Source organism: Heterocephalus glaber, unplaced genomic scaffold, assembly GCF_053883595.1.
Source record: "Heterocephalus glaber isolate CG9 unplaced genomic scaffold, H.glaber_assembly_v1.0 deba00000122, whole genome shotgun sequence".
Lineage (NCBI taxonomy): Eukaryota > Metazoa > Chordata > Mammalia > Rodentia > Bathyergidae > Heterocephalus > Heterocephalus glaber.
This window is the reverse complement of record NW_028258138.1, coordinates 88,591,774-88,617,456: the sequence shown is the minus strand read 5'-3', so window position 1 is coordinate 88,617,456 and position 25,683 is coordinate 88,591,774. Positions and strand designations below refer to the sequence as shown.

The following is a 25,683-nucleotide window of genomic DNA, read 5'->3' as shown; positions in this document are numbered from 1 at the left end:
CAGTGAAATAGGGGGTGTGACTTCTCAATGTGGATACAATCTTGTTCATTTTAACTACACTGGAGGATTCCAGTGCATGAACACATGGCTGCATTGTTTTGCTGTCTTACACCGAGGCAAACAGCGCTGCTGCACACAGTATGTGCCCTTTGGGGATGCATGTGCCAGAGTAGACATCTTGCTGAGGGGTAGCATGAGGAATCTCATTCAGTCACCCCCGAAATTGTGTAAGAATTTACACTCACCACAAGTTCATAAAATCCCTTATTTCTCCAGATCTTCACCAATATTATGTATAACAGTTTCAGACCACTAGCCTTCAGAATACTGAATGATATAATGCGATGGTTTAGTTGACATTTCCCTAATGACCACTCAGGTTGAGTATATGTTTATATATTTATCACTCATGTATTCCTTGAGTTTCCCATTCCTAAACTCTGAATATTTTCCTGTTGACTCACTCACAAAACCCTTTCCTAAAAAAGCTCATAAGATATTTTCTCCTGAGCATGTAAATAAATGTGTATTACAGTTATTAACTTGCCTATATTTAAGTTTTGAAGGTATGGGCTGATGTGTAGAAGTTAAGATTGGAAAGCTGTACCTGGGGCTGCCATAAAAATATTTACAAAAAGACAGTACCAAAATTAAAATGAAACACCAAAAACGACTCACACAATACAAAGGCAGAAATGAAAACCAGAGAAATCAGAAACAGATATTATGAATGGAAAGCAAATAATTACAGAATCAAATCCAAAAATAATACTTACCTTAACATGGAAATAGTCACAGATCGTCATAAATTATTAAAAATTTATTGTTGCTTTGTAGTTGTTGAAGCAATAGTTTACACAGAAATAAATGATCTTTATCTACACAGAATATCAGAATTAGTTAAAAAAAATAGCTCAGACCAATGCAGGACGCTCACCTCAATGTAATGAAGTGTGTGCGTGTGCGTGTGTAACTGCAGGCTTCTCCCTCTCTCAAGCAAATGATGATCAAATCAACTGCCCAACTGTCACGGAACCTGTCCAGACCGGACGCGGCCTTGTCGTCTCTTTAGCTCCTGCACGGTTCCTCCTCCTCCTCCATGGGCGCTGAGCCCCGTGCTAATGAGCGAACCGGCCCGCTCGCGGCCCGAAGCCGCCCTGAGCCTGCTGAGCTGATCCAAGCGGCCTGCTCTGCCCCCTGGTGGCCGGATGACCGAGCTTCATGGCGGTGAGTTGCCCCTTTCCAACGCGGCAGGTTCTCTGGGAATGGAAACGGGGTGTGGATTTTTGGCTCATGAAAGGAAATTCAGGGAAATATCTAATTTGTGACAATTTGTGGTTCCTATACCAAGCCTTGGGATAACTGAGAATTTAGATTAGAGAGGGTGTTAAGAAAGTAATGAAATCCACCGCAACTTTCTGAGGAAAACGTAACTACACTAAATTTTACCCTCTAAACTGGGCATGGTGGCACACACCTGTAACCCCAGCTACTCAGAAGGCCGAAGCAGGAAGACTGCAAGTTTGAGGCCAGCCTGGGCAATTTAATGAGAACTTGTTTCAAAATAAAACAAAAGGGCTGGGCTGAGGCGGGAGGATCACAGATTCTCTGGATCTTGTGAATTGGTAAAATGCCCAGGCTGGGCTTGAATTTTCGTCCCCCTCCCTTAGCCTGGCAGAGAGCTGGGATTACAGGCGTGTTCCACTATCCCATTAATGCGAATGTTAGAGGCTGGAAAGTAGTGAAATCTCTTAAGATCCCTCTCAATAAGAGCTCCAAGAAATCAATAATTCACAGTCTGAACCTTCTCATGAAAAAAAAACTCAGAAAAATGCTTTTCTTTGGCAAGTCTCCAAGAACAATCCAGTCTTATTCCTTGGCCCTTTCTAATTCTCCAAGAAGGTGTGTAGTGTGTGGAAGGAGAGGAGGTGACTTCTAGGCGATTCCTGCCATTTATAGAGTATCTATAGAGGTGCAGTCGATCCCCAACTTGAGTTTCTCTCTCTCTCTTTTTTTAAGTTCAATATGACTTTATTTAGAAATCTGCAAAGCTGAAGGAGGGATCTGATCTTTTGTTAAAAGAAAGCAATTTTCACATCATATATTTAGCCATTTTGGTCTCTGAGTATCAGAAGAGGCAATTTCTCTTCCAAATCCTCACTCCAGCACACTGAGCCAGGCTCTTGGCTCAAGATAACCCACTCCCTGCTCCGGGGCGCACGGCGAATCCTCTCGCCTGGGTGCACTGCCCACTCTCCTTCCAACACACACAGGGTACTGTTTTCACTGTTCCACACAGGTCCCTGAGAATCCTTAATTTTTAAATTGAGAAAAACATGAAAGGATTCCTTAACTCATTGCTGGCAACAAACTCAACTGCTTGTTAATTCTTCGCAAGTGCAAGTATAAAAAACTTGAAATTTATAAGATGTTCCACATTTAATGGAACAACTCAAATGTTAAAAAATTAGGTGAAGCAACATGTTTTAATTTTTTAAAAATGTTACTTGATAAAATTTATTGAGACAAGATATGCAGCCTGTTCTTGTACTTAGTATTGTAAGCTGATGACCGATACTTCAATGGTCAAAAAAACAAAGAAACCAAACATAAAACAATGCCTGCAGGAAATGTTATGTTTTAAATTTTGTTAACTGAAGTTAATCTGAAGGAAAAAATGGTCTACAAACCAATACCCAATTTTAAATGATGAGGTAGATTTTTTTCCCTATACAGTAAAATGAAGATAACAAATAATACACACAACTTCTAAATCCTCTTAAAAATAAAAAACCTCACACTGCAGTCACTTTCACAGGAAGACGTTTATAAGCCTTGGGGTGGAGGTCATGCTCTGATAAGCTCCGTACTGGAGGTGTTACTTGGAGGTTCAATAATCAGTCTTGGATCAATCAACTCTCTCCAGAAAACAGTGATCCTCCTCTCCTGCGTCACAGCATACTGTACCACCTCGGTTCCATTTTCACTGTGATAAACCAAGTCACATTTCCCAGGTTCCTTCACAGCAGGTAAGGATGGCAGGATTTCTATATCTACTTGCTGGGTCTCTGGATTGTGGCTTAATAGTTTTCCTTCCTTGTAGTCAGAGAAATCAGGAGAATAATCAGATGTTAGTTCCAAAAGCTTAAATGCAATCTTTTCTCCAACTTTCGGGGCAGCTGCTAACAGTGGTAACAGACTGTAGTCCTTGGGTAGCTCTACTGGATTCTGGATGATAGTGGATGTGTTTGTCATGGTCTCGCTTAGCTGCTGTTGCTTCTGACATTCAGGGTTTTTATTTAAGACACAGGACAGAGCGTGCCCTCGTCCTCGACCTCTGCCCCGCATGCCCCGACCCCTCACCCCCTTCCAAGAAAGAAGGTCCTCTCCTTGTCCCCATCCTCTGCCAAAGCTGGTGGGGACAGACATACTGGGCAGAGGAACAGGAGCCTGTCTGCCGTCACTCGACTTGGAAGGCTTCCATCCTGTGGTGTTCAGAGTCTGAGGCGAGGGCCTGGGCCCCGGACAACCCCTTCCTGTGAAGAGGCCGGCTGTCTTTAAGAAGCTGACCCCATGCTCCGGTGAGTGCTTGGATGCCACATTTTCATCACCTAAATCCAAACTGCAATCTGAACTAGATGAGGATGAGGCCCTGGTGGTCTTGCCCTTGCCAGGGACAAGGTTCAAGGTGGCTCTTGAGCATGGTTTGTTTGCAGCTGTGTGTTTCGTAGAGGGCCCGTCCTTTGGTAACTCGCGGACAGTTTCTCCCAGGAATTCCCAGCCTCCGGCGTGGGCTTGCCAAGATGATCGCTGCTCAATTCATGAGAAGACTCTGACTCTGAGGAGGACGTGGGACTGTGCTTTGCACACACTCCTCTCCCGACTTTCCTTTTGGCTTTGCCAATGCCGTATCTGGCAGAGCCTTTGGGGGGACTACAGTTCAGGATGCTCCGTTCTTTTACTGCCTGTGCTTTCGGAGACCTGCGATTCTTGGTCTGTTTCTTATACTCACGTTTCTCCTTCGGTGACTTCCTTCTGGTCTCTCTGTCATCAGCATCCACCCTGTCACAAGCTGCATTGTTTTTTCGCTTGCTTTTTTTCCTCACAGGCTGGCCCAAGACAGCTTTTGGGTCCAGATCCGAGGCCTTCTCGTGATTGCTGCTGTTCTCTTGCCTCTTCCAGTGCTTCTTTGAGAATATGCAACCTAGTTTGGTTTCTTCATCTTCCTCCAATTTAGAAGGCCGCTTCTTGGTTTTACAGGTGAGAAATGAGTGTTGCCACCATTGCTGACTAGGACAGAAAGCTCAGGAACTGCACTCTCTTCTAACTTGACTCTGAGGCAGTCGTTGTCCCTCACCAGGCGCGCGCTCTCAGTGGGAGGCAACAGCCCCCCATCCAGGTAGAGGCCTAGGAGGGCCCCAGAACTGAAGCCAAAAGCACTGGTGGATGAAACTAATGAGATCCGTGACAACTCAGCATCTGTTCAAATCCACCAGAAGGCAGAAGACCGTACAATGTGGGGTGACTGGCGTTGGGTAGTCAAACTGAAGCCATAGCCTAACCATCTCGGAGGCTGCCATTGCTCTTGCTCCACAGAAGGTTGAGTTTCTCTCTTGGCCTTAGGGTTAGATCTGCCCTGAGGGCCTGGCGGTGGATGGGATTTCCTCACAGGTTTCCAGGTGCTCACATTTGGGAATCTTCTTTGGTTTCCAATTTTTACCCCTTCCAGGGCAATAGAAACTTGTGCCATTTGATATAGTTAATAAATGTAATTCCACAATGCATATTGATTGGCCTTGACAGCCTTTGGGGTCAGCTAAAGAATTCAAATTTAGGCTCTACCACTTACTGTGACCTGGGGGAACTACTCAAAGCTTCATTTTCCTTAAAAGTGGAGAAACAACACCTGTCTCAAAGGCTTATTATAAAGATTAAGTAAGATACTGTGTGTACAGCATTTTGCATAGTGAATGCTCATTAAATATTATAGGATCAATCCTATGTTCTAGAGCAGGGGATGTATTTTTAAAAATTGGTGCAGATCAGTTATATAGACGAGAGGGTTTCATTTTGGCACATTTGTACGTGCATGCAGCCCATTTACACACACAGCATCTTTGCACACACATGTAACAAGCTCTGATCATGCCCCTGCCCTCTCCTTTTCTCCTCCCTCAACAGGAGAGAGGATGTATTTGTGAAGGATAGGCCAAATGACAAAACCTTAACTGGCAAATGAATTAACCATAAAACCCAAGCAATCATATAATGTCAGCAATGACATTAAATAATATTTACATGTAATATCTATATTAAATATTTACATGGTTTTCATATAATAAATTTATCCTTTTATTTTATTTTTTGGTGCCTAGGATTGAACTCAGGACCTTGTGCTTGTGAGGCAGGCAGCAGAACCACTGAGCTAAATCCCCGACCCGATTTTAGTATATACAAAGAGCTGTACAACCATTGCTATGTAATTCTAGAACATTTTCATTGCCCCCAAAAGAAATCTCAAACCTATTAGTAGTCAGTTTCCCATTCCCCTTGGCCCAGCTCTGGCAACTACTACCTACTTTAAATGTACAGTGGACCCTCAAGTTAAGCAGCCTGACATAGGAACAACTTGGGTTACAACTGGAATTTTAGTTTTTCACTTATGACCAAGTCTTGAGTTTTGATCCAAATGCCAGCCACTTGTGGTTCCAGATGGTCTCAGATACAGACTCAGCCCCTGTTTTTTTTTGTTTGGTTGGATTTTTTGGTACCGGGGTTTGAACTTTGGTCCTTGCACTTTCGAGGCAGGTGGCGGAACCACTGAGCTAAATCCCTGGCTGACCCTTAAAGAGTTCTGGAAGGAACATTACACATCCTTTCCTGATTGGGGTTAATTGAGAAATCCTGGACCACTGTCACTCTAAGGACACTGCGATCTGCCTGTGTACAGGAGAGAGACTCTGAAGGCTGTGTAGAGGAACCTGAGCCTCCACTGACCAGCTTGAGTTACAACCAGCCCCAAGGAACAAATTGAATTCATAAGTCAAGGATACACTGTATTTTAAAAACACATTTAAAATCCACCTTTAAAAGGCACTGCATTACTAGTATTACAGACCACTCTAGTAGGTACACTTGCTCTATCCAGTTTTTTCTCAAGTTTTATCTTACTCAAAATGCAACTATTTAATCTTTTCAAGCCAGCCCTGACTTTCTTGAATACTTTGCATATTCTCTGATGAACATACTTTTCTTCATTTTGTCTTTTTAAAAAAATTTTTTTTAAAATTTTTTATTTTATTTTTTTTTCATTTTGTCTTAAAAGCACATACTGAGAAGACAGAGATTAAGTAGATTCTTTTTCTCTTTCAAAGAATTCCCTACTCAGCCTGGTACCAGCAAAAGTACTCTTTTTTTTGAATCTTTTGTTATTTGTTGAATAAAATTTAAATGAATTATTAATATGTAAAAGGATAGTAAATTAAAAATTTTCAGAGTATAACAGAACCATGAAAAATAAGACTAGAAACAGGAATATTCAAATGTTATATAGAGAACTCTGAATTCTGGGGTATAAAACTCAAAAAACAAGATGGGCCTGATGGAGCGTGTCTGTAATCCCAGCACTTAGGAGGCTGAGGATGGAGGAATATGGTGAGTTCATGGCCAGCCAGGGCTACATAGTGAGTTCAAGGCTAACCTGAACTATGCAGCAAGACCCTGTCTCAAAACACAAAACAACAAAAACCCCACAAAATAGCTGCTATGAAGAATAACTGATTTGGGTGGCAGAAAAGGGTTAGCAGTCATCATTTTTAACTGTGTTTTACAGCTGATTAGACGACAGTTTGAGACCAGCCTGGGCAACATAGCAAGACCTTGTCTTTCAGAATTGAAGAAGGGAGGGATGGAGAAGGGAAGGAGGGAGGGCTGCGGATCTGTCCTCTCTGAATTTATCTCGCTTGGAGTTTGTAGAGCTTCTTGAATGTATAAATTCATGTCTTTCATCATATTTTCATCAAGTATTTTTGTAACACCTTTTTCTCTCCTGCCTTTTTGGGACTCTGATTATGTGTGAATTGGTATGCCGGATACTCTCTTCCCAGTCTTTCAGGCTCTGTTTATTTTTGCACATTCTTTTATCTTTTCATTCCTCAGTAAAAATTTCCTTTTAGTTATTGTGTATTTTAGCTCCATATTTTTATTTCATTCCTTTTCATAATTTCTTTTTTCTTTTCTTTGCCACTATTCTCTATTTGGTGAGACATTGTTCTCCTGGCCACCTTTTGATCTCTGAGCATATTTGAGATTGTTAAGTCTTCGTCTAGTAGATCCAATGGTTGGGCTTCCTTAGGAATAATTTCTATTAATTTTTCCCCTGTGAATGAAGCCATAGTTTTTTTCTTTGCATGCCTTTTTGTTGAAAGCTAGACACTTTGAGTATTACAATGTGGCATCTCTGGAGGTAAGAGCCTCCTCATCCCTAGGTTTGTTGTTGCTGTTTGCTCCAGTTTGTTGTTTGTTTTCTTAGTGACTTTGCTGGGCTATTACAAAGTCTGTTACCTTTGTAGTGTAGCTACTGAAGCCTGTGTTCTGCAAGCACTGTGATCAGCTAGTGTTCTGACAGTTTCTTCAAATGCCTGGATCCAGGAATAAGAAAAAGAGTACTTTCCTGGACTTTGAAAATTGTCTCTGCATTGAGAATGATTCAAGACTTAGCCAGGCTGCTCACAGCTTTGCCTCAGCCTTTACTTCCTGCTCATGTGGAGCCGGATGTGAAAGTGTGTGTCCAGACCTGGGCTTGCATGTGGTCTTCCTGATTACCTGGTTTATGTGGGAGTTTTTTAAAGCCCCCATTCTCCTATGCATGTCCTTTTCTATTCTCTTTCTTCCCAGGAATTTTGGTCTGTTTATTCCTTATTCTGTTATTCATTTCCCCAAGCTGCTGTGGCCTTTAAACGCTTTCATCAAAAGTGCTGTATGCTGGGCGTGCTGACACACCACCCATAACCTCAGCTACTTAGGAGGCTAAGGCAAGAGGATTGCTAGTTTGAGCCCCACCTGGGGAAATTAGAGAGATCCTGTCTCGATAGTTTAAAAAAATAAAAAGAGATTGGAGATGGGGGATGTAGCTCAGTGCAGAGGCCCTTGGTTCAATCCCTAGTACAAAAAAAAACAAAAAAAACAAAAACAAAAATGCAGTGTTTGTTAGTAACTCAGTAAGTGATACATTTCTTTTATGCCGCTTTCTGTATTTGTGTCACATTTAAGAATAAAAGTTTAAAGAAAGAACTAAGAACTTCTGTTCAATAAAATATATATATATATATATATATATTTTTTTTTTTTTTCCTTTTGGTGCCAGGGATTGAACTCGGGTCTTTGCGCTTGCGAGGCAGGCAGTGGAACCACTGAGCTAAATCCCCGGCCCAATAAAATATGTATTAACAAAGTGAAAAGACAACTCAGAATAAAAGATATTTATAATACATGTATTTGATGAATTCCTATTTAGAACATATCTAGAGTTCCTATAAATACATAAGACAACAATAAATAGATGCTGTGAACAGGTACTTCACAAAAAGGGGAGGGCAAATGGACAATAAACATGAGGAATGGCTCTAACATACAGTCACCAGGCAAATGGAGATTATAGTCACAATGTAATACTACTGTACATTCATAGCTAAAATGAATACACCTATAAGTGTTGAAAGGATATGGGAGAACAGTGGTAGTGGTATTAATTGACACAGCTACTTAGAAAAGTTGGGCAATATCTAAGTTGAATATATGCCAATCCTATATTCCTTACTCCCAGGAATATACCCAAGAGAAATGTATATATATTATTCACCAAAGAACATGAACAAGGGTGTCGGTAGCAACACTAGTTATAGGAGCTCTAAAGTGGTAACTAACCCCAAAGCCTGTTAACAATAGAATGGAAGTGGGCCAGGGATTTAGCTCAGTGGTTTCGCCACCTGCTGCGCAAGTGCGAGGACCCGAGTTCGATCCCCCATACCAAACAAAACAAAACAATACAATGGAAAAGTAAATTGATTATTATCCTCACACAATGGAATGCCATATAGCAGTGAGAACAATTGGACTCCATCTATACAGTAGGAATAAATCTCACAAATGCAATGTTGAACAAGAGGATTCAGAAGCAGAATAGTACCATTCTATGGTTGTATTTACATAAAGCACAAATCCAGGCAGAATTAATAGACAGTTAGAAATCAGGAGAGGGGTCAACCTTGGAGAAGGGAATCACCTGGAAACAGGCCTATGGGAGCTTGTGGGATGCCAATAGCATTCTATTTCTTCCTCAGTGTAATGGCTGGACAGATATGTTTCATTTCAGGAAAAGTCAGTGAGCTTCCAATTACTGTATTTGATTCCTAGCAAATAAAAATAAAGGTAATAACTAGCACAGAAGTTGAAAGAAAAGTGTTCAGCGCATAAATTGGGAAGGCAGGTAAAGAGAAAGATGTAGAAAATATGTTTCTTTGGTTGATTACTCTTTCCTCCTCTTCCTTGGTTCTCTATTAAAGAGAGAACTAGTGCTAGAAAACACTGAATTTTTTTATCCGTATGAAAGGAGAGATTATAGAACTTTGGCTGTGTTGCATTAATTATCAGCTGCTTTAGGAATACAGCCCACCATCCCGAAAAGTTGAAATGGGCAACAGGAAAGAGGAATGCTCACTTAAGTTGTTCTTTTCCCAAGGTGTCTTCGATAGCCTCCTCCAGCATCAACCGAGGCAACCAGGAAGTGAATGACTCATTTTCCCCTGTCCCCTCTAATGTGGCGATGCAAGACATTAGGACAGAGCTGCACTGCCCACTGTGTAAAGACTGGTTCAGTGACCCACTGATGCTAAGCTGTGGCCACAACTTCTGCCAAGCCTGTATCCAAAATTTCTGGAAGCTGGAAGCAAAGGAAACATTCTGTCCTGAGTGCAAGATGCTATGTCAGTATAGCAAATGCACATTCAATCTCGTGCTGGAGAAGCTGGTGGAGAAGGTGAAGAAGCTGCCCCTACTCAAGGACCATCCACAGTGCTCAGAGCACGGAGAGAACCTGAAGCTGTTCAGTAAGCCAGATGGGAAACTGATCTGCTTTCAGTGCAAGGATTCGAGGCTGTGCATGGGGCCGTCCAAGGAGTTCCTGCAAATCCCCGACGCTGTCCAAGTCTTCACGGTGTGTGAGCCCTGAGCAGGCCCTTAGGAGAGTTAGGAAATGCTTTCTGTGGGGATTCTCTTCCCGCCTCACTCCTTTAACCAAATACAGTGGACACTTGAGTTACAACTGGCCTGACATAGGAACCACTTGGCTTACAACTGGAATTTTAGTTTTTCACTTATGACCAAAGTCTTGAGTTTCGACCCAAATGCCAGCTGCTTGGGCTTCCAGATGGTCTCAGATACAGATTTAACCCTAAAGGGTCCTGGAAGGAACATGACAGCATCCTTTCCTGTGTGGGGTTAACTGAGAAATCCTGGGCCAGTGTCTCTCTCCTGTGTACAGGAGCCTGAGCTTCAATTGACCAAACTGAGTTACAACCAGCCCTTGGGAACAAATTGAGATCGTAAGTCAAGGGTCCACTGTAATAATGAGAAATCTCAGAGTGTTCAGAAAATACAAAATATTTTGCAAAGTTCTTTCTCCAGAGTGGCTGTTTATAGGAAAGGTACAGTGGAGGGGCTTTAGCTGACTCCCTCAATCTCATACCGTACAGAAGATGATGTGATGTAAAAGATATTGCTCTTGTTATAAGTTTCAAAATGTGGTCAAGTTTAAAATTACTAGAACAACAGAAGCAATATGCGATAATCTAGTGTTGACAACTACATTTTGTCACACTTGTAATTTGTAGCTGTTTACAATTTCTGAGAGGACTAGAGAAAGCTACATCAGGGAGCGTACAGTGAAGGAAGGGGACAGGGCTTGGACTGGGAAGTTGTTAATATTTGGACGGGCAGAGGGAAGAAACAAGTGTGCTGAGTGAGAACAGCATAAGTAAAAGGACATACGGTGAGAACAGTGTAGCCAGAGTGACACAATGTAGAGTTCCACTGCCTTCTTCAAATTGGTAGAGTTAGCTAATAAGAGGGCAAAACTAAGCTTTTCTACTGTTTATAATTATGTTCACAATTTTTGGTGGTGCTGGGCATCAAACCCAGAGCCCATACTATGCAAGCACTGAGAGAGATCCTCAGCCCCATTCACAGTTCTTCAGAGAGACAGGAACTAAGATACAGGGGAAGGGAAAGATTTTTGCAGTAAGAGCCTCCTTGTTCTGGCACAATGGGCTTTGGAGATATCTGTGTCCCCCACCCTGCGATGGGTTCATTCTATTTGGTGTTTCTAGGTGGAGCTTGCCACTTACCAGGATCAACTGGAGACAACACTGAAGGAACTTCAGTCTCTCAGGAACAAGCAGAAGGATGCTATTGCTTCTTGCAAGGTGAGGAGCAGAGTAGATGGGTTATGAGATAGAACTGGATTACACCTTCCTTATAACTTCAGCTACAAGGGGGCAAAGGTGCCCATACATATATTATCAATATGCCAAATGGCATGGGCTATATAATTAGAGAACTGACAAAAATGAGCCAGAAGGAAATACGTTCATGGAATAGGTACTGTGTTAGTTTTCACTGCTAGGACAAAATATCTGAGATAAACAATTTAAAGTATGAAGCAATTATTTTAATTCACTGTTTCAGAAGTGTCAGTCCATGGCAGACCAGCTCCCTTCTGGCCTATGGCAAGACAGAAACATCATGGAAGGGTATGGCAGAGGAAAGCTGTTTACCTCATGGCAATCAGAAAGCAAGAGAGAAAAAGCAAAAGAGTCAGATAGGAAGGGATTGAGGACAACATATAGTCCCCAAGGTCATGCCCCATAACCCACTTCCTTCAACTAGGCCCCACCTCTTAATACACCATTCAACTATGAACTCGTCAATTTATTAATCCATTGATGAGGTTAATGTCCTCATGATCCAGTCACTTCCTAAAGCCCATCAGCTGGCCTTTGGAGACTTTTTAAATCCAAACCATAACACTCCATTGCTGACCTCAAAGGCTTCTATCCATTTCATTGTGCAAAATGTATTTAGTCCATTTCTAAGATTTGCCAAATTCTTAGAAGTTCCAGTGTTACCCAAAGTCCAAGTCCAAAGTCTCCTAGGAGACTCAAGACAGCTCTGAAATGTCAGCCCCTATAAAAATTCAAAAAGCAAGTTATATTCTCTCAGGATACCACGGTACAGAGTGAACAACATTCCCTTTCCAAAAGGGAGGAATAGGGTAACAGAAAGAAATTGGCCCAAAGCAAGCCTGAAACTCAGCAGGCCAAATATTAAATTCTGTAGCTTCATGTCTAGCCACCAAGGCACACGTTGCCACAATATGAGTGTAGGGGCTCTCTTCTCAAATAAAAGGTTTACACATTTACATCCTTGAGCCTGCAATGGGTGGGGGGTCTGGCTGATTCCTGAGATGCCCTCAAGACATCTTTCTTCTTGTCCCAGTATAAAGCCCTTGGCTTTTTAATTCTGATTGTTTGTTTGAGATAGGCTCATGCTGTGTAGCCCAGGCTGGGCTTGAACTTGTGGTGATCATCCTGCCTCAGCCTCCCAGGTCCTGGCATTATAGGCATGCCCCACCATGCCTTCTTTTCAGTGGTGCTAATCTCTTCTGTAATGATACCTTCTTTGCTCCCAGCTTTATACATGCTTCTTTTCTGGCCAAACTGCAAAATTTATAAATCTTTCTGTTTTGCTATTTACTCCTGAATCCCACCGTAAATCTGGTTGAAAGCAGCCAGCAATATCCACATCACAAACTAAATGTTATACTGTTATACTGAAATTTTCTTCTCCAGATAAACTAGTCCATTACCTTTAAATTGAGCCTTACACAAAGTTTTAGGGCATGGACAAGATGTAGGCAAATCCTTTGACAGAGTATAACATGAATGGTCCAATTCCCAGTAGAGTCCATGCTCCCATCTGAAGTCTCATGAGCACATTCTTTACTGCCTGCATTCTGGACTTCTAAGCCCACCCCAGAATTCTCATCAGGTTTTGCTTATAGCATTCCACGGCTTCTCTATCACTCTTCCAAAATTTTCCAAACTCCTCCTGTGCACTAAAACTACCTGGACAGATATAGACCCCAGTAGCAATTTTCTGTGTAGGTCAGCTTTTCGATGCTGTGACAAAATGCCTGAGATAAACAAGAGAGGAGAGGTTTGTTTAGCTCATGGTTTCTGTACATGGTTGTTTGGCTCCAGGTCTATGGTGAGACAGAAACATCATGGCAGAAGGGTGTGGCACAGGAAGGCTGCTCACCTCATGGCAGCCAGGAAGCAGAGAAAGAGGGTAAGAGCAAAAGAGCCAGAAAAGAAAGGACCAAGGACAAGATACAGTCCCCAAGGTCATGCCCCCATGACCTTTTCCCTTCACCTAGGCCCTTCTCCTAATAGCCATTCAGCTATGAATTCATCAATGAATTAATCCATACGTGAAATTAATGCCTTCATAATTCAATCACTTCCTAAAAGCCCATCAGCTGGCCTTTGGGGAACATTTTAGATTTAACCCACAATAGGTTGCCAATAGTTGATAACAAAGCAGATTAATTTTCTGCTTAATATCCGATCATTTTGATAATTCAGTCACTAAGTGATTATTGTGGGGCTGAGATCTGTCTAGTCTTTTTATGGAAAAATAAGGAATTTACCAGAAAAATTCACTAAAAATTGCTATTTCCAAAGAAATTCTTTTCTTTCCTGGGAGTTCACAACTAAGAATCCTGGACCTAGACCCCTCCAGTTGCATACCTTTCCTATTTGATTTGGTCTTTTTTTTTTGGTACCAGGAATTGAACTCAAGACCTCAAGTTTGCCAGGCAGGTGTTGTGCCACTGAGCTACATGCCCAGCTGATCTGATCTTTCTTAGCATTTTCCAAACTAAATAAAGCTATTGCTTATACTTCCAACTTCACAGGAGCTTTAGAACATTAATGGTTAGAGATCTGGCAGATCGATCCCTAAGTTGAGGAGCTAAACTGGGAGCCCTGTTTCTTCATTAGTTAGTTATTCTATGCAGGAGAGCCTTCCCTGGCATTCAGCATCTGGAAGAAGAGATATGTAGGCTCAGGGAAAGGACAGATGGAAAGAATGATGGCTTCATAGAATTTTCTTTTTCAGTACTGGGGATCGAACTTGGGACCCTGCACTTGCGAGGCAGGGAGTGGAACCACTGAGATAAATCCCCAGGCCATTCATAGAATTTTCTTCCTTTTGTAAGAGTTCCTAATTCAATTATTAGTGTCAACATTGATTCATTCAGCAAATATTTATTGAGTGAGTCAGGTATTATATCAGATTCCGGAAGTAGGAGATATTAATTAAATCAATTCATCAATAACAATAAAACAATAATGGTGATTACTATTATACATGAAATAGGGCATGTTAAGAATATATAAATATTGGGCTGGGGATTTAGCTCAGTGCTTCCAGCACCTGCCTCACAAGCACAAGGACCCGAGTTTGATCCCCAGTACCAAAGAAAAAAAAGAATGTATAAATGGAGCTAGGGATGTAGCTCAGTGGCGCAGTGCCTGGCTGGCAAGCACAAAGTCTTGAGTTCAATTCCTGGTACCAAAAAATTTTTTTTAACGGATATATAAATGGAGAACCTAGACTGTATGCTCTGAAGAAGTCACATATTAAAAATTGAGAATCAAAGGATAAGTAACAACCAAGTGAGCTAGGTGAGGGGAATATGAAAACAGGCCATGAGAAGAAGGTTCTAGGAAGAGGGAAATACACATACAAAAACCTGAGACAGAAAGTTGCTTGCTGAATCAAAAGCAGGACAATAAAACTGATGTGTTCTAAGCAAAATAATATTGAAGAAGCAGATATGGCCTTGGTCGTGTAGACCCTGGTGTAGAAATGTTAAGCATTTTAAAACTTCATTCTCTGAATAATGATGAACTATTAAAGGGCATTAAACAGGACATTGTTTCATTTCATTCTGCAAATATCTCTGGTGGCTGTGTGGAGAAAGGATTGGAGAGAGGTAATGACAAAGACCACAGTTAGAAGACTACTGCAGGGATCCCAGAGAACGATGGCAGTGGCTTGGACTAGAGAGAGGCAGTGGTGATGCAGAGAAATAAACTCCTTGAGCATGTACTCTGGAAACAGAAACAACCTGGATGTGGAAACTGATCAGATGTGAGAGGCATATCAGACAGGCAGTTGGATATAGAGACCCGGGGCTCAGAAGTTCGTCTAGGCTGGAGACAAGGTGTCATCATTAAATGATATTTAAAGCTATGAGAGGAGAGGGTGCTGCTTAGAAAGGAAGAATAGAATGAGAAGAGGAAAGCAGCTGGGACAGAATGTCAGGTAACTCTAATATTTAGAGCTTATTTGAGAAAGTGGAACCAATAAATAAGACCGAGAAACAGCGGTGAGAGAGGTGTAAGGGAAAGGGAAATTGTGAGCTAGAAGGGATGAGCTGTTAAGACTGCAGTTAATAATGATGGACCCTGGAGTCCAAGATGGGAAAGAGGAGCTGTGAGGAGAGAAGCTCAGGAACAGACTCAGAGTTTCAATGAGATCCAATACTTGTTGCAACAGGAGCTCCTGAGTAAGGGAGCTCCCAGCATAAAATGTTATTTTGGAGACAGTGCAATTCCTGGGGCTGATGAAAATCCTAGGTGTGACTATGGGAATGAGATAAAGCTGTGAATCACCAGAAATGAGGAGAATGAGGAGCTGAGAAGCTGGGATATCCGAGGGTTCCCCTGTGAGGAGGCTGAGGTCACCGAAGAACTTAAAGGGTAACAGTTAGCAATTTCAGCGCTTCAGACTTCTGTTAGATGCTCCCGGCAGCAGAAGCAGCATCCTCTTAGGGTTCTGCTTTCTAGGTAAGGGCGGCTCTTCCAGGGGCCTGTGGCCCCAGCCTAACAGTACTGCCTGACACTGGTGTGACAGTCTAGGAGGGTATTATTCAACTCCACAATGCTATACAACAAAAACCTAACGGCCACTTTTGCCTGTTTCATCCTAAACTATTAAACTTGGGAAAGCGGGAGTAAGTCTCCCAAAGGGCTCCTTTTCAGCAGGTTTGAAGGTTGACTTACATGCATTTTCCTGCCTGGTATTTCCCGAGTTGTGTTAGCATAAGTGATATGGGCCCTCAACACCATCTGCTAGTGTTAGTAATACCTGTGGTGAACACGGAGTTTCCAGGAAGAGAAGGTACATCTGCAGGAGCACGTGTCCTTGGAGTTTCTAAAGCTGCATCAGTTCCTGCATAATAAAGAGAAGGACATTGTGAAGGCCCTCCAGGAGGAAGGGAGAGCCTTGAGCGAGGAGATGGAGCTAAGCCTGAACCAGCTTCAGCAGCAGGTTCTCCACGCCAAAGATATGCTGGCGAGCATCAAGACTCGGATGGAACAGCAGAACACCTTCGAATTCCTCAAGGTGAGACTCCACAGGATGCTGGGGGCCCCAGATGGGGGACAGGGGCTGGGATGCACGTGGCAGTGGCCTTTCACCACCAGGGCAAAACAAAACAAAACACACAACTGCTGTAGTGCTTTTTAAAATTCTCTAGGAAAAAAGCAGGAGGCTGCTTTTGCCTTATGGTCCACAGAAAGCTTTGCTTTCACCCTCTAGAAAACAAGATAATAAAATCCCATTAATAACACCACAGTGTGTAGTAATACTTTCATCTTTTTCCATAAAGAGTTCTGAAAATCTATTTCTCAAAAATAAGAATGTGGCAGGCTGTGTTGAATCTTTGGCTCTCAGCAATCATGCACTGACCTTTCTGAAAAGATGGAAGCCGGACTTGGCCCTAGCCCGTGACATTGTCACCTCAGAAGCTTAGCAGGAGGAAGCAAGGTGCCCTTGGGACTGGAATGTCTACTGTGCTTTTCTTCTGAGACTATTTGGAAGTATGAGTAAAAGATAGTTTAACTTTAGCTGGGTATGGTGGCACCTGAAATCCCAGCCTCCTGGGAGGCCAAGGTAGGAGGACCACAAGTTCGAGGCCACCCTGTACAACTTGGCAGGATCCTGTCTCAAAATATAGTAAGAAGGGCTGGGGATGTGGCTCAGTGGTAAAGTATTTGCCTTGTGAGTGCAAGAGGCCCTCTTTCAAAAACAAAACAACAACGTTTATCCCTAATTATTGTCGTATTGGCTTCTCTCTTCTTGCCTATAAAAGAGAATTTAGGAAATCAAAGCAAGGGAAGGCCAATTTATCTTAGGTTAGATGGGAGATGCAGATCAGCAAAAGCGTAGGGAGGGTGAAAGATGCTGGAAGTCGGTTGGGGACCATCTACACAGGTACATGGGATGTACGGACTGACTCTCGGATTCTGGTGGTGATCAGAGTCAACAGAAACTTCTGGAGTTGATGAGCAGGTATCTGACTCCTGTCTTTCTCCTTTCCTCTCTTAGGACATCACACATCTCTTGACTAGGTGAGTGTTTCCCTGTGGTACTCCTGACACCCTCCATCAGTCCTGGAGAGGGTCTAAGAAGCAGACTTCTGTCCCTGCAGCTTGGAAAAAGGAACCTGGGAGCTGGTGCCCAGAGGGCTGATCTCCAGGAAGCTGACCCCCGGCCTGTTCAGAGGTCCCATCCAGTACAGGATCTGGAAGGAAATGCAGTTCACGCTCTCTCCAGGTATTGTGGGCTAGACTACTGGTTCCCAGGGCTGGTAATCGATGGGACCCTTCTGGGGCCCTGATTGGTTCTTTAGAATCTGATGTGGGGGAAGGTTAGCATTTAGCCAAAAGGAAGCTGGTTAGTATGACTGAATTTCCTCTCTTGCTATGATCTAAGAATATATGACTCCATAATGATACAGTGGACCTCTGAATTATGACTGGCCTGACATAGGAACAACTTGAGCTACAACTGAAATTTTAGTTTTATCTTAAGACCAAAGTCTTGAGTTACAACCTGAATGCTAGCTGTTTGTGCTTCCAGATGGACTCAGACAGAGATTTAACCCTTACAGAGTTCTGGAAGGAACATTACAACATCCTTTCCTGTGTGGGGTTAACTGAGAAATCCTGGGCCAGTGTCTCTCTAAGGACACTGAGATCCGCCTGTGTACAGGAGAGAGACTTTGAAGGCTGGTGGAGGAGCCTGAGCCTTCAATCAACCAACTTGAGTTATAGCTAGCCCTTGAGAACAAACTGAGTTTTTAAGTCAAGGGTCCACTCTATTAGAATTACTTCTCTGCCTGATTTTGATTGTTCTATAAAATATGGCAACCAGCCAAAACCTTATCCTGTTTTGTTAAATCAGCTATATAAATCCCTGAAGGTTTCTGCACACGCTTTTTCTGTACACATAAGGTCTTGCATTTGAGGGTCACAGCATAAAGCATCCTCTCTTAGGAAATTAGAGCTCTTCAGTGCTTCTGAAGAAAACCAATAATTTCAATAAATGTGTCTAAAAAGGTTACTAAGTGCTAAGTTTTTGTATTCCTGCACATACCAAAGGATCGAGCAGGAGAAAAAAACGGAAATGGCATTTCCAGAACATTAAATTATGTTTCTAAATACAAATTTTTATAGAAATAAAGTTTGAAAGTTTTTTTGGTTTGTTTTGTGTTTGGTACCGGGGATCGAACTTGGGTCCTTCTGCTTGTGAGGCAGGTAGTGCAACCACTGAGCTAAATCCCCAGCCCGTTTGAAAGTTTTTTAAGAGTGAAAATAGACTGACTCATCACTTGTTGTAGATTTCATTAAAGTTACAAATTTATCCCTGTTAATAATTTTTCTAGGATATTGACACTGGAAGAAAGTCAGCTTTACTGGGGCATCATTAACATAGCATAAAATTAGTCCACTTTCCTTGCATCTACTGTACAATTTGATGAGTTGTGACAGACTATGCACTTATGTACCTATATCTCCATAACCAAAACAGGAAATCTCTGTCAGTCCAAAAAAATTCCAACATCACCCTTTGCAATCATTTCCTCCCTTATTCTCCCAACCTCCAACACTCATTGAGGTGCTTTATTTTACGTTAGATGTGTCTTCTCGGAACTATTGCACAAGTGAAATCATATTTTGTGCCATATTTTGTGTCTGTTTTTCGCACCTAGCACAGTAACTTCTGGGATTGACCTATGCTCTTGAGTGTATCAATAATTATGTTTTATGGATACATGACAATTTGCTTATTCATTCACCAATTGATGTGTATTTGGGTAGTTTCCAGTTTGGGCCATTATGAATAAAGTTGTGTGACTATCTGTTTACATATCCTTGTGTCTTAATTTCTTCGGGGTATATATCAAGTGGTGGGATTTGTGGGTGTTTGCTAAATGTATGTTCAATTTTATAAGAAACCAGGAAACGTTTATTTTTTCTCAAATAGCAGTACCATTTCCCTTCCCACTTCCATTGGATGGCAGTCCTAGTTTCTACATCCTTGCCAAAACTTGATATTGTCAATCTTTTCAATTTAATTATTTTATCTGAAGTACAGTAATATCTCATTGTGGTTTTAATTTGTATATCTGTAATGATCATCCTGAAAAGTTGAGCAACTTTTCACGTTTCTTTGCTATTCATATAACTTTTTTGTTAATTATGTTCAATTTTTTGCCCATATTTTTATTGAGTTGCATTAATGATAAGTTATAAAGGATATAAGTCTTTTATCAGATGTATGTCTGAGGAATACGGCAGCAGAAATAAGAGAAACACCAAGAAATAAAGTTGACTTGAATCTGAGGGAAGAGAGTGTCAAAGAGAAATGTGTGGAGGCCGGGATTTAGCTCAGTGGTGCCCACTGCCTGCCTCACAACCGAAAGGTCCCAAGTTCGATCCCCAGTACCAAAAAAAAAAAGAGAGAGAGAGAGAAGTGTGTGGTCACTCATGCCAGATTTAGAGATGGTTACTAAGAAAACTACTAGACAACAGAAGCGGTGACTTTGACAACGACTTCAAGAATGGGATGGGTAGAAATTATATTGTTATGTATTCAGGAGTGGTTTGGAAATGAGGCAGTAGTGAAATGAAAGGGTCACCTGTTTGAGAAGCGTGACCGAGAAGGGAACGTACATATAAGAGTCAAAGGACACTTTTTCTTTGCAGTGCTGGGGTTTGAACCCAGGACCTTGTGCATGTTAGGAAAGTGCTCTACCATTGGGCTCAAAAGAGGACTTTAAAAAATATGCCAGAAGGAAGAATCCATGTAGAAAGGCTGGAATCAATGCTTCTGAGAAAGGGCATAAAATGAGAAGGGGATCCGAGAGATGGAGGGAGCAGGGAGGGAGAGGAGGGGAAGGAGAACAAAAAGAATTAAGATGTGTTTTGGTTTTGGTTCCTGGGATCCAACTCGGGTCCTTGCGCTTGCGCTTGCGGGGCAGGCGGCGGCAGCACTGAGCTAAATCCCCGGTCCTTAAAATGTGTTTTGTACAAGTATCAGCTCTCCATGATGAATGTAATCATTATGTACCACAAATGTGAAAATTTTTAAAAAGAAGAAAAGGCAGAACTGGTAGAAGTAGGGAAGGCGGGGGAGGGGGAGACACTGACTTCCGTTTCCCCTGGAAGAGGAGAGGAGAGAAAGATGGTGGAGGCTGACAGTTTTGCCAGAGACCTTGCAGTATGAGTGGGAAGGACTGTGGGGTTCTACAGAATGTACTTTATTTTCTCTGTGAAGCAGAAGACGAAACCTTCTGACTCCGAGTAAGGGAATAAGTGGTGGAATAAAACGTTTCAGGAGGGAGTCGAAGATCTGAAGTTGTTGTAAAGAACCAGAGAGAGTTTGATTTGGGAAATATAGGACTTGTGGGCAGTGTTGATGATCTAGCGTAGAGTGAAAATAATGAGTTTGTAGTAGTATCTATCTGCACAACGCTATAGTCAGAGCTGGGATGTGAATTTGAATGGGTAGTTAGATGCAGGGCTGCAAAACTGCATGGCAGGCAAGGGGATAAAAATATTAAGGTTAGGGCCAGGGATTTAGTTCAGTGGCATCACGCCTGCCTCACGAGCCCAAGGTCATGGGTTCAATCCTCGGTACCAAAAATAAATTAAGATTATTTAAAAAAGGGGGAAGCTGAGCTGTTGAGAGAAGGATTTTAAGTCAGGAAGGAAACAGATTAAGATACTAAGGAGAAATCAGGAACTACAGATGTTAACGAAGCTAAGTACAGTGGACTCTGTACTTAGGGTTCCCAAGGGCTGTTTGTAACGAAAGTTGGTCAATGAAGGCTCAGCTCCTCTCCACAGCCTTCAAAGTCCCTCTCCTGTACACAGGTGGATCTCAGTGTCCTCAGAGAGACCCTGGCCCAGGATTTCTGAGTTAACCCCACACAGGAAAGGGTGCTGTAGTATTCCTTCCAGAGCTCTGTAAGGGTTAAATCTGTATCTGAGACCATCTGGAGCACAAGCAGCCAGTATTCAGGTCGTAACTCAAGATTTTGTTCATAAGTTAAAACTAAAATTACGGTCATAACCCAAGTTGTTCGTATGTCAGTCCAGTTGTAACTCAAGGGTCCACTGTAATGGTTATGAGGGAAATGAGAGTCAGAAAGCTCAAGAAATAAAAGAATGGAATATCTGAATTTAATATTTTAGAGAATGACTAGTTCTCAATGACTGTAGGGTCTGGAGGTCTCTGGTAAGGATATCTGAAGGTAATGAAGTAAAAAGTCTGTGGCAGGGAAGTCAAGGACCTTCAAGGAGGGAAGAGAGGTGGCTGTGTCCAAGGGAGGGCGGCTGGGTTTAGGGGCCAGGAGTGGAAAGCCCCTAAGGCCAGGGGGTTTGTATACAACAGCATCACATAACGAGGGACTCTAACGAGGGATTTTCACACGAGGGTGAGGAGTACAGCAGTGGTCTGGGAGTGGCACTGGGGCTAGCAGATCTCAGGCAACTGATTTAGAGAAGGAATAGTCCCATGGAAGCTGTGTATTTTGGGGGGAAGAACCACAAGGTTTCTGTTTTTGTTTTTTGAGACAGGGTGTCACTGCAGTTCAGGCTGATCTTGAACTCATTATGTAGCCCAGGCTGGCCTCTCTCCGTGACCCTCCTGCCTCAGCCTCCTGAGTGCTGGATGTACAGGGGTGTGCCAGCCACGGTTTTTGTTTAGGCAGGGAGGTAAAGAGCGAATTTTGTAAACAGGTGCTGCTGGAGAGCTGGGAAGGGAGACCCAAAAGCAGACTGGAAAAGGGTTCGGTGGGAGCAGAAAGATGAGTAATAAGAGGATGTGTGGAGAGAGGAAAAGAAGAGAATACAGGGAAAAGAGCAGCAGAGAGGATAAATCCCTGGCAGGGTTTACAGTCTGGTGTGACCGAAGGGTCACAGGAACAAAAGCATGGAAGATTTAGGCTCCACATGGAACTTCAGTAAAGTTAGACACCTAGGAACAGTTTCCAATTTTAAAGATACATGAGGAAACAAAACAGATGAGCTCTGCCTGCCCAGAGATGATATTCTGGTGAAGGAGATGCACAGTGAAGAAATAAATAATTAGGCCAAGTATGGTGGTGCACACCTATAAACCCAGCACCGAGGCGGCTGAGGTGGGAGGACTGCTGTGAGTGAGTTCGAGGCTAGCCTGGCTACACAGTGAGTTCAAGGGCAACTACATGTGAAACCCTGTCTCAAAAAACAATAGGGCTGGGGATTTAGCTTAGTGGTGCCTCACCTGCCTCACAAGTGTAAGGTCCCAAGTTCGATCCCTGGTACTGGGAAAAAACAACAACAACAATAGAACAAACAACCCCCCCCAAACAAAGAAGTAAATAACCTCAACAGTGATAACAACTGTGAAGAAAATAAAGCAGGGTACATTCAATAAATAACTTCAGTGCTCGCTTCGGTAGCACATACACTAAAATAAATAATTTCCTCACAAGAAAATATAAAGCAGAAGACCAAGCAGTGATGGCAGAAAGAGGGTTGTACTTAGGCTGGCCAGAGAAAACGTCTCTGAGACGGTAACTCCTTTCCCCTTACATTATATTGTACAGGTTTCCAAACACAAAAAAGTTTGAAGAATTTTACAATGAACACTCCTAGTAATACTCATGACAGAGACTAACATTTTATTTAATTTGCATGAACAAAGGCCTGAATAATGTGGCATGAACCATGTAGGGAAAGAATACTGGTGGTGGGGAGGTGTTGGAGACCCTAAAGTAGGAATGAGCTGGGAATGTTCAAGGAGTTGTCAAAAGGCAAGGGAAACTGGATCAAAGTAAGCAAGAGGGCTGTGTGGAGATGAAGTCAGAGAGGTGGGTAAACCAGATGGCTCTTGTTATCTCTCCAAGGACTCTGGATTTTATCTCAGGTGCAACAGGAAGTGGAAGGGAAGGGAACTGTACAACTACACTCGTGATAAGCAAATTAGGCTGCAGATGGGCAGGAATAGAAACAGAAGGGTAAAAGGCCACTCTAGTCATTCAGGCTGACGCATTTGTGAAAGTAGTCAGGAGTGCTTAGGTTCAAAAACACAGCTATTCTGCGGCTGTGTGGAGCTGACAGAACTATCTGTGACAAGCATGACACAAGAAGGAAACACAGGACACGGAGCTGCTGTACACAGGTTATCTCTAGAGCCAGTGCAGGCTGAGCTAGCCACAAATGTCAGAGGCTTGGTGTGAGCAAGCTGGATCCTAAAAAGGTTGGTAAGAGGTCCTGGTGGCACTGTCAAAGAAATTCCAGTCCTCGAATTGGGAAGATTAATGACCCAAAGTGCATGGGGGTACGTGAGGGGGTGGGGAGTCACCTTATACAGAAAAATTCAGGATTTTAAACTCTTCTAAGCCTCTTGTTCAAAAGAGAAGTCCTTGGGATGATGGAAAAGGCTCAGGCTCTTCCAGGAAGACAGCTGAGCTCTACCCATCTCACTTCCAAGGATAAATAAATCCGATAACAACAAATATATGCAGATATATCTGTGTTCATGATGTGACCACACAGTTATTATAGTTCCTTTATCAAATTTCATGCCAATGTCTGGTTATCTCACACCTAGAATTTGTGTCATTAGCATTTAGCATTTCCATCTCCTCCAACATTTCTCCTTCCTATATATCAAGAAGCTTCAAACTCTTTCAGTTATTTTGAAATAGATAATAAACTGCTGTCGATTACAGTGCCCTACTGAATTAGAGTACAGTAGAATCATTTCTCCTACCCAATCCCATTCTCCCCCTTCTCTCTGCTACTCTTCCTAGACTCTAGTGATTACTATTTGTATGCAATCAACTTTTTAAGCATCCACATATTTTTTAAATCTCAATCTGTCATGAAGTGATATTTTTTTAGGAATACAATGTAATTACTTAGAATCTGATATTTAAAAAGATTAAAAAGAAAAGACCCAATTTTAATTCACTGGACATGAAACTGCTCCTTCAGATTGCTATAAAAGTTCCTCAAATCTTACTCTCAATTTCTACATAAATTATCCCAGATTAGGAACCAGTTTGTAGGCCACATGCTGAGCATGAATCACACCAGATCTCAGATGTCTCATTATCTGTTAAATCCAATATAAACTTCTCACTATTGGCATCTAAAACCTAGCAGTTAGCTAAGTCTTACCTATCTCTCCCACAGAGGTGATTGTATTTACTCTACTTTTCCCCCACTGTTTACCCACAAAGCATTGCAAATACATCTCGCTTATTCTCTCACAACAAAATACTTATTTTCCTTAGAAAGATTTCTCAGGGCAACCTTATCTAATTTTTACCCCTTTGGTACTTTTGCGTTTATTAGTACAGATTTACATTATGTGTATTGTTTCCTTTAGTAGACATAAATTACTTCACTGTAAAGCTTGATTTTTGCCCTTAATATAAAAATGTCTGGAAATAGAACACGGATACCTAAACAATAAAAAGCCTATAAATACGCCCTACAGTATGTCTAAAACTTTGTGTGTATGGAGAGATAAAGCACTGAGGTAGGTAAATGCTGTCTCTTCCGGTGGAAATTCCCACTCACTTCTCTTTCCTCCCATGCCCTGCTTTCTCTTACTACTAGGCCTATGTCCATTAACCCTGGACCCTAAAACAGCTCACCCAAATCTAGTGCTATCCAAAGACCGGACCAGTGTCTGGCATGGTGACACTAAGAAGATAATGCCCAATGATCCAGAGAGGTTCGACTCAAGTGTGGCTGTGCTGGGCTCCAAAAGCTTCGAATCTGGAAAGTGGTACTGGGAAGTCAAAGTAGCAAAGAAGACAAAATGGACAGTTGGAGTTGCCAGAGAGTCCATCATTCGGAAGGGCAACTGTCCTCTAACTCCAGAGCGAGGATTCTGGCTCTTAAGACTCAGGAACCAAACTGACCTAAAGGCTTTGGATTTGCCTTCTTGCAGTCTGCCACTGGCCAACAACCTTACCAAGGTGGGCATTTACCTGGATTACGAGGGAGGGCAGGTGTCCTTCTATAATGCCAATACCATGACCCACATTTACACCTTCAATAGCACTTTCACAGAGAAACTTTATCCCTACTTCTGCCCTTGCCTTAATGATGGTGGGGAGAATAAAGAACCACTGCGTATCTTACACCCACAGTGATCAGTCATACTATTGTGTAAATTCAGAGTGTTATTAAAGGAGTATTGAAATAG

General features: G+C 42.3%; 1 protein-coding gene and 1 pseudogene across 2 annotated transcripts; one reads left to right on the top strand and one right to left on the bottom strand.

Annotated features, from left to right (window-relative positions):
- The first annotated feature begins 959 nt into the window (after positions 1-959).
- Positions 960-25,681, top strand: Trim69 (tripartite motif containing 69). Of its 2 annotated transcripts, XM_004835482.4 has the most exons (7): positions 960-1,227; positions 9,740-10,213; positions 11,385-11,480; positions 16,297-16,530; positions 17,515-17,537; positions 17,618-17,742; positions 25,089-25,681. In XM_004835482.4, the coding sequence occupies exons 1-7, from the start codon at positions 1,222-1,224 to the stop codon at positions 25,628-25,630; spliced, it is 1,500 nt and encodes a 499-aa protein (XP_004835539.2). In that variant the 5' UTR covers positions 960-1,221; the 3' UTR covers positions 25,631-25,681. The 2 variants fall into 2 exon arrangements, with proteins under 2 accessions (XP_004835539.2, XP_087037586.1); XM_087181460.1 differs by lacking the exon at positions 16,297-16,530.
- LOC147830568 (coilin pseudogene) lies at positions 1,275-5,258 on the bottom strand (annotated as a pseudogene).
- Positions 25,682-25,683: the final 2 nt, after the last annotated feature.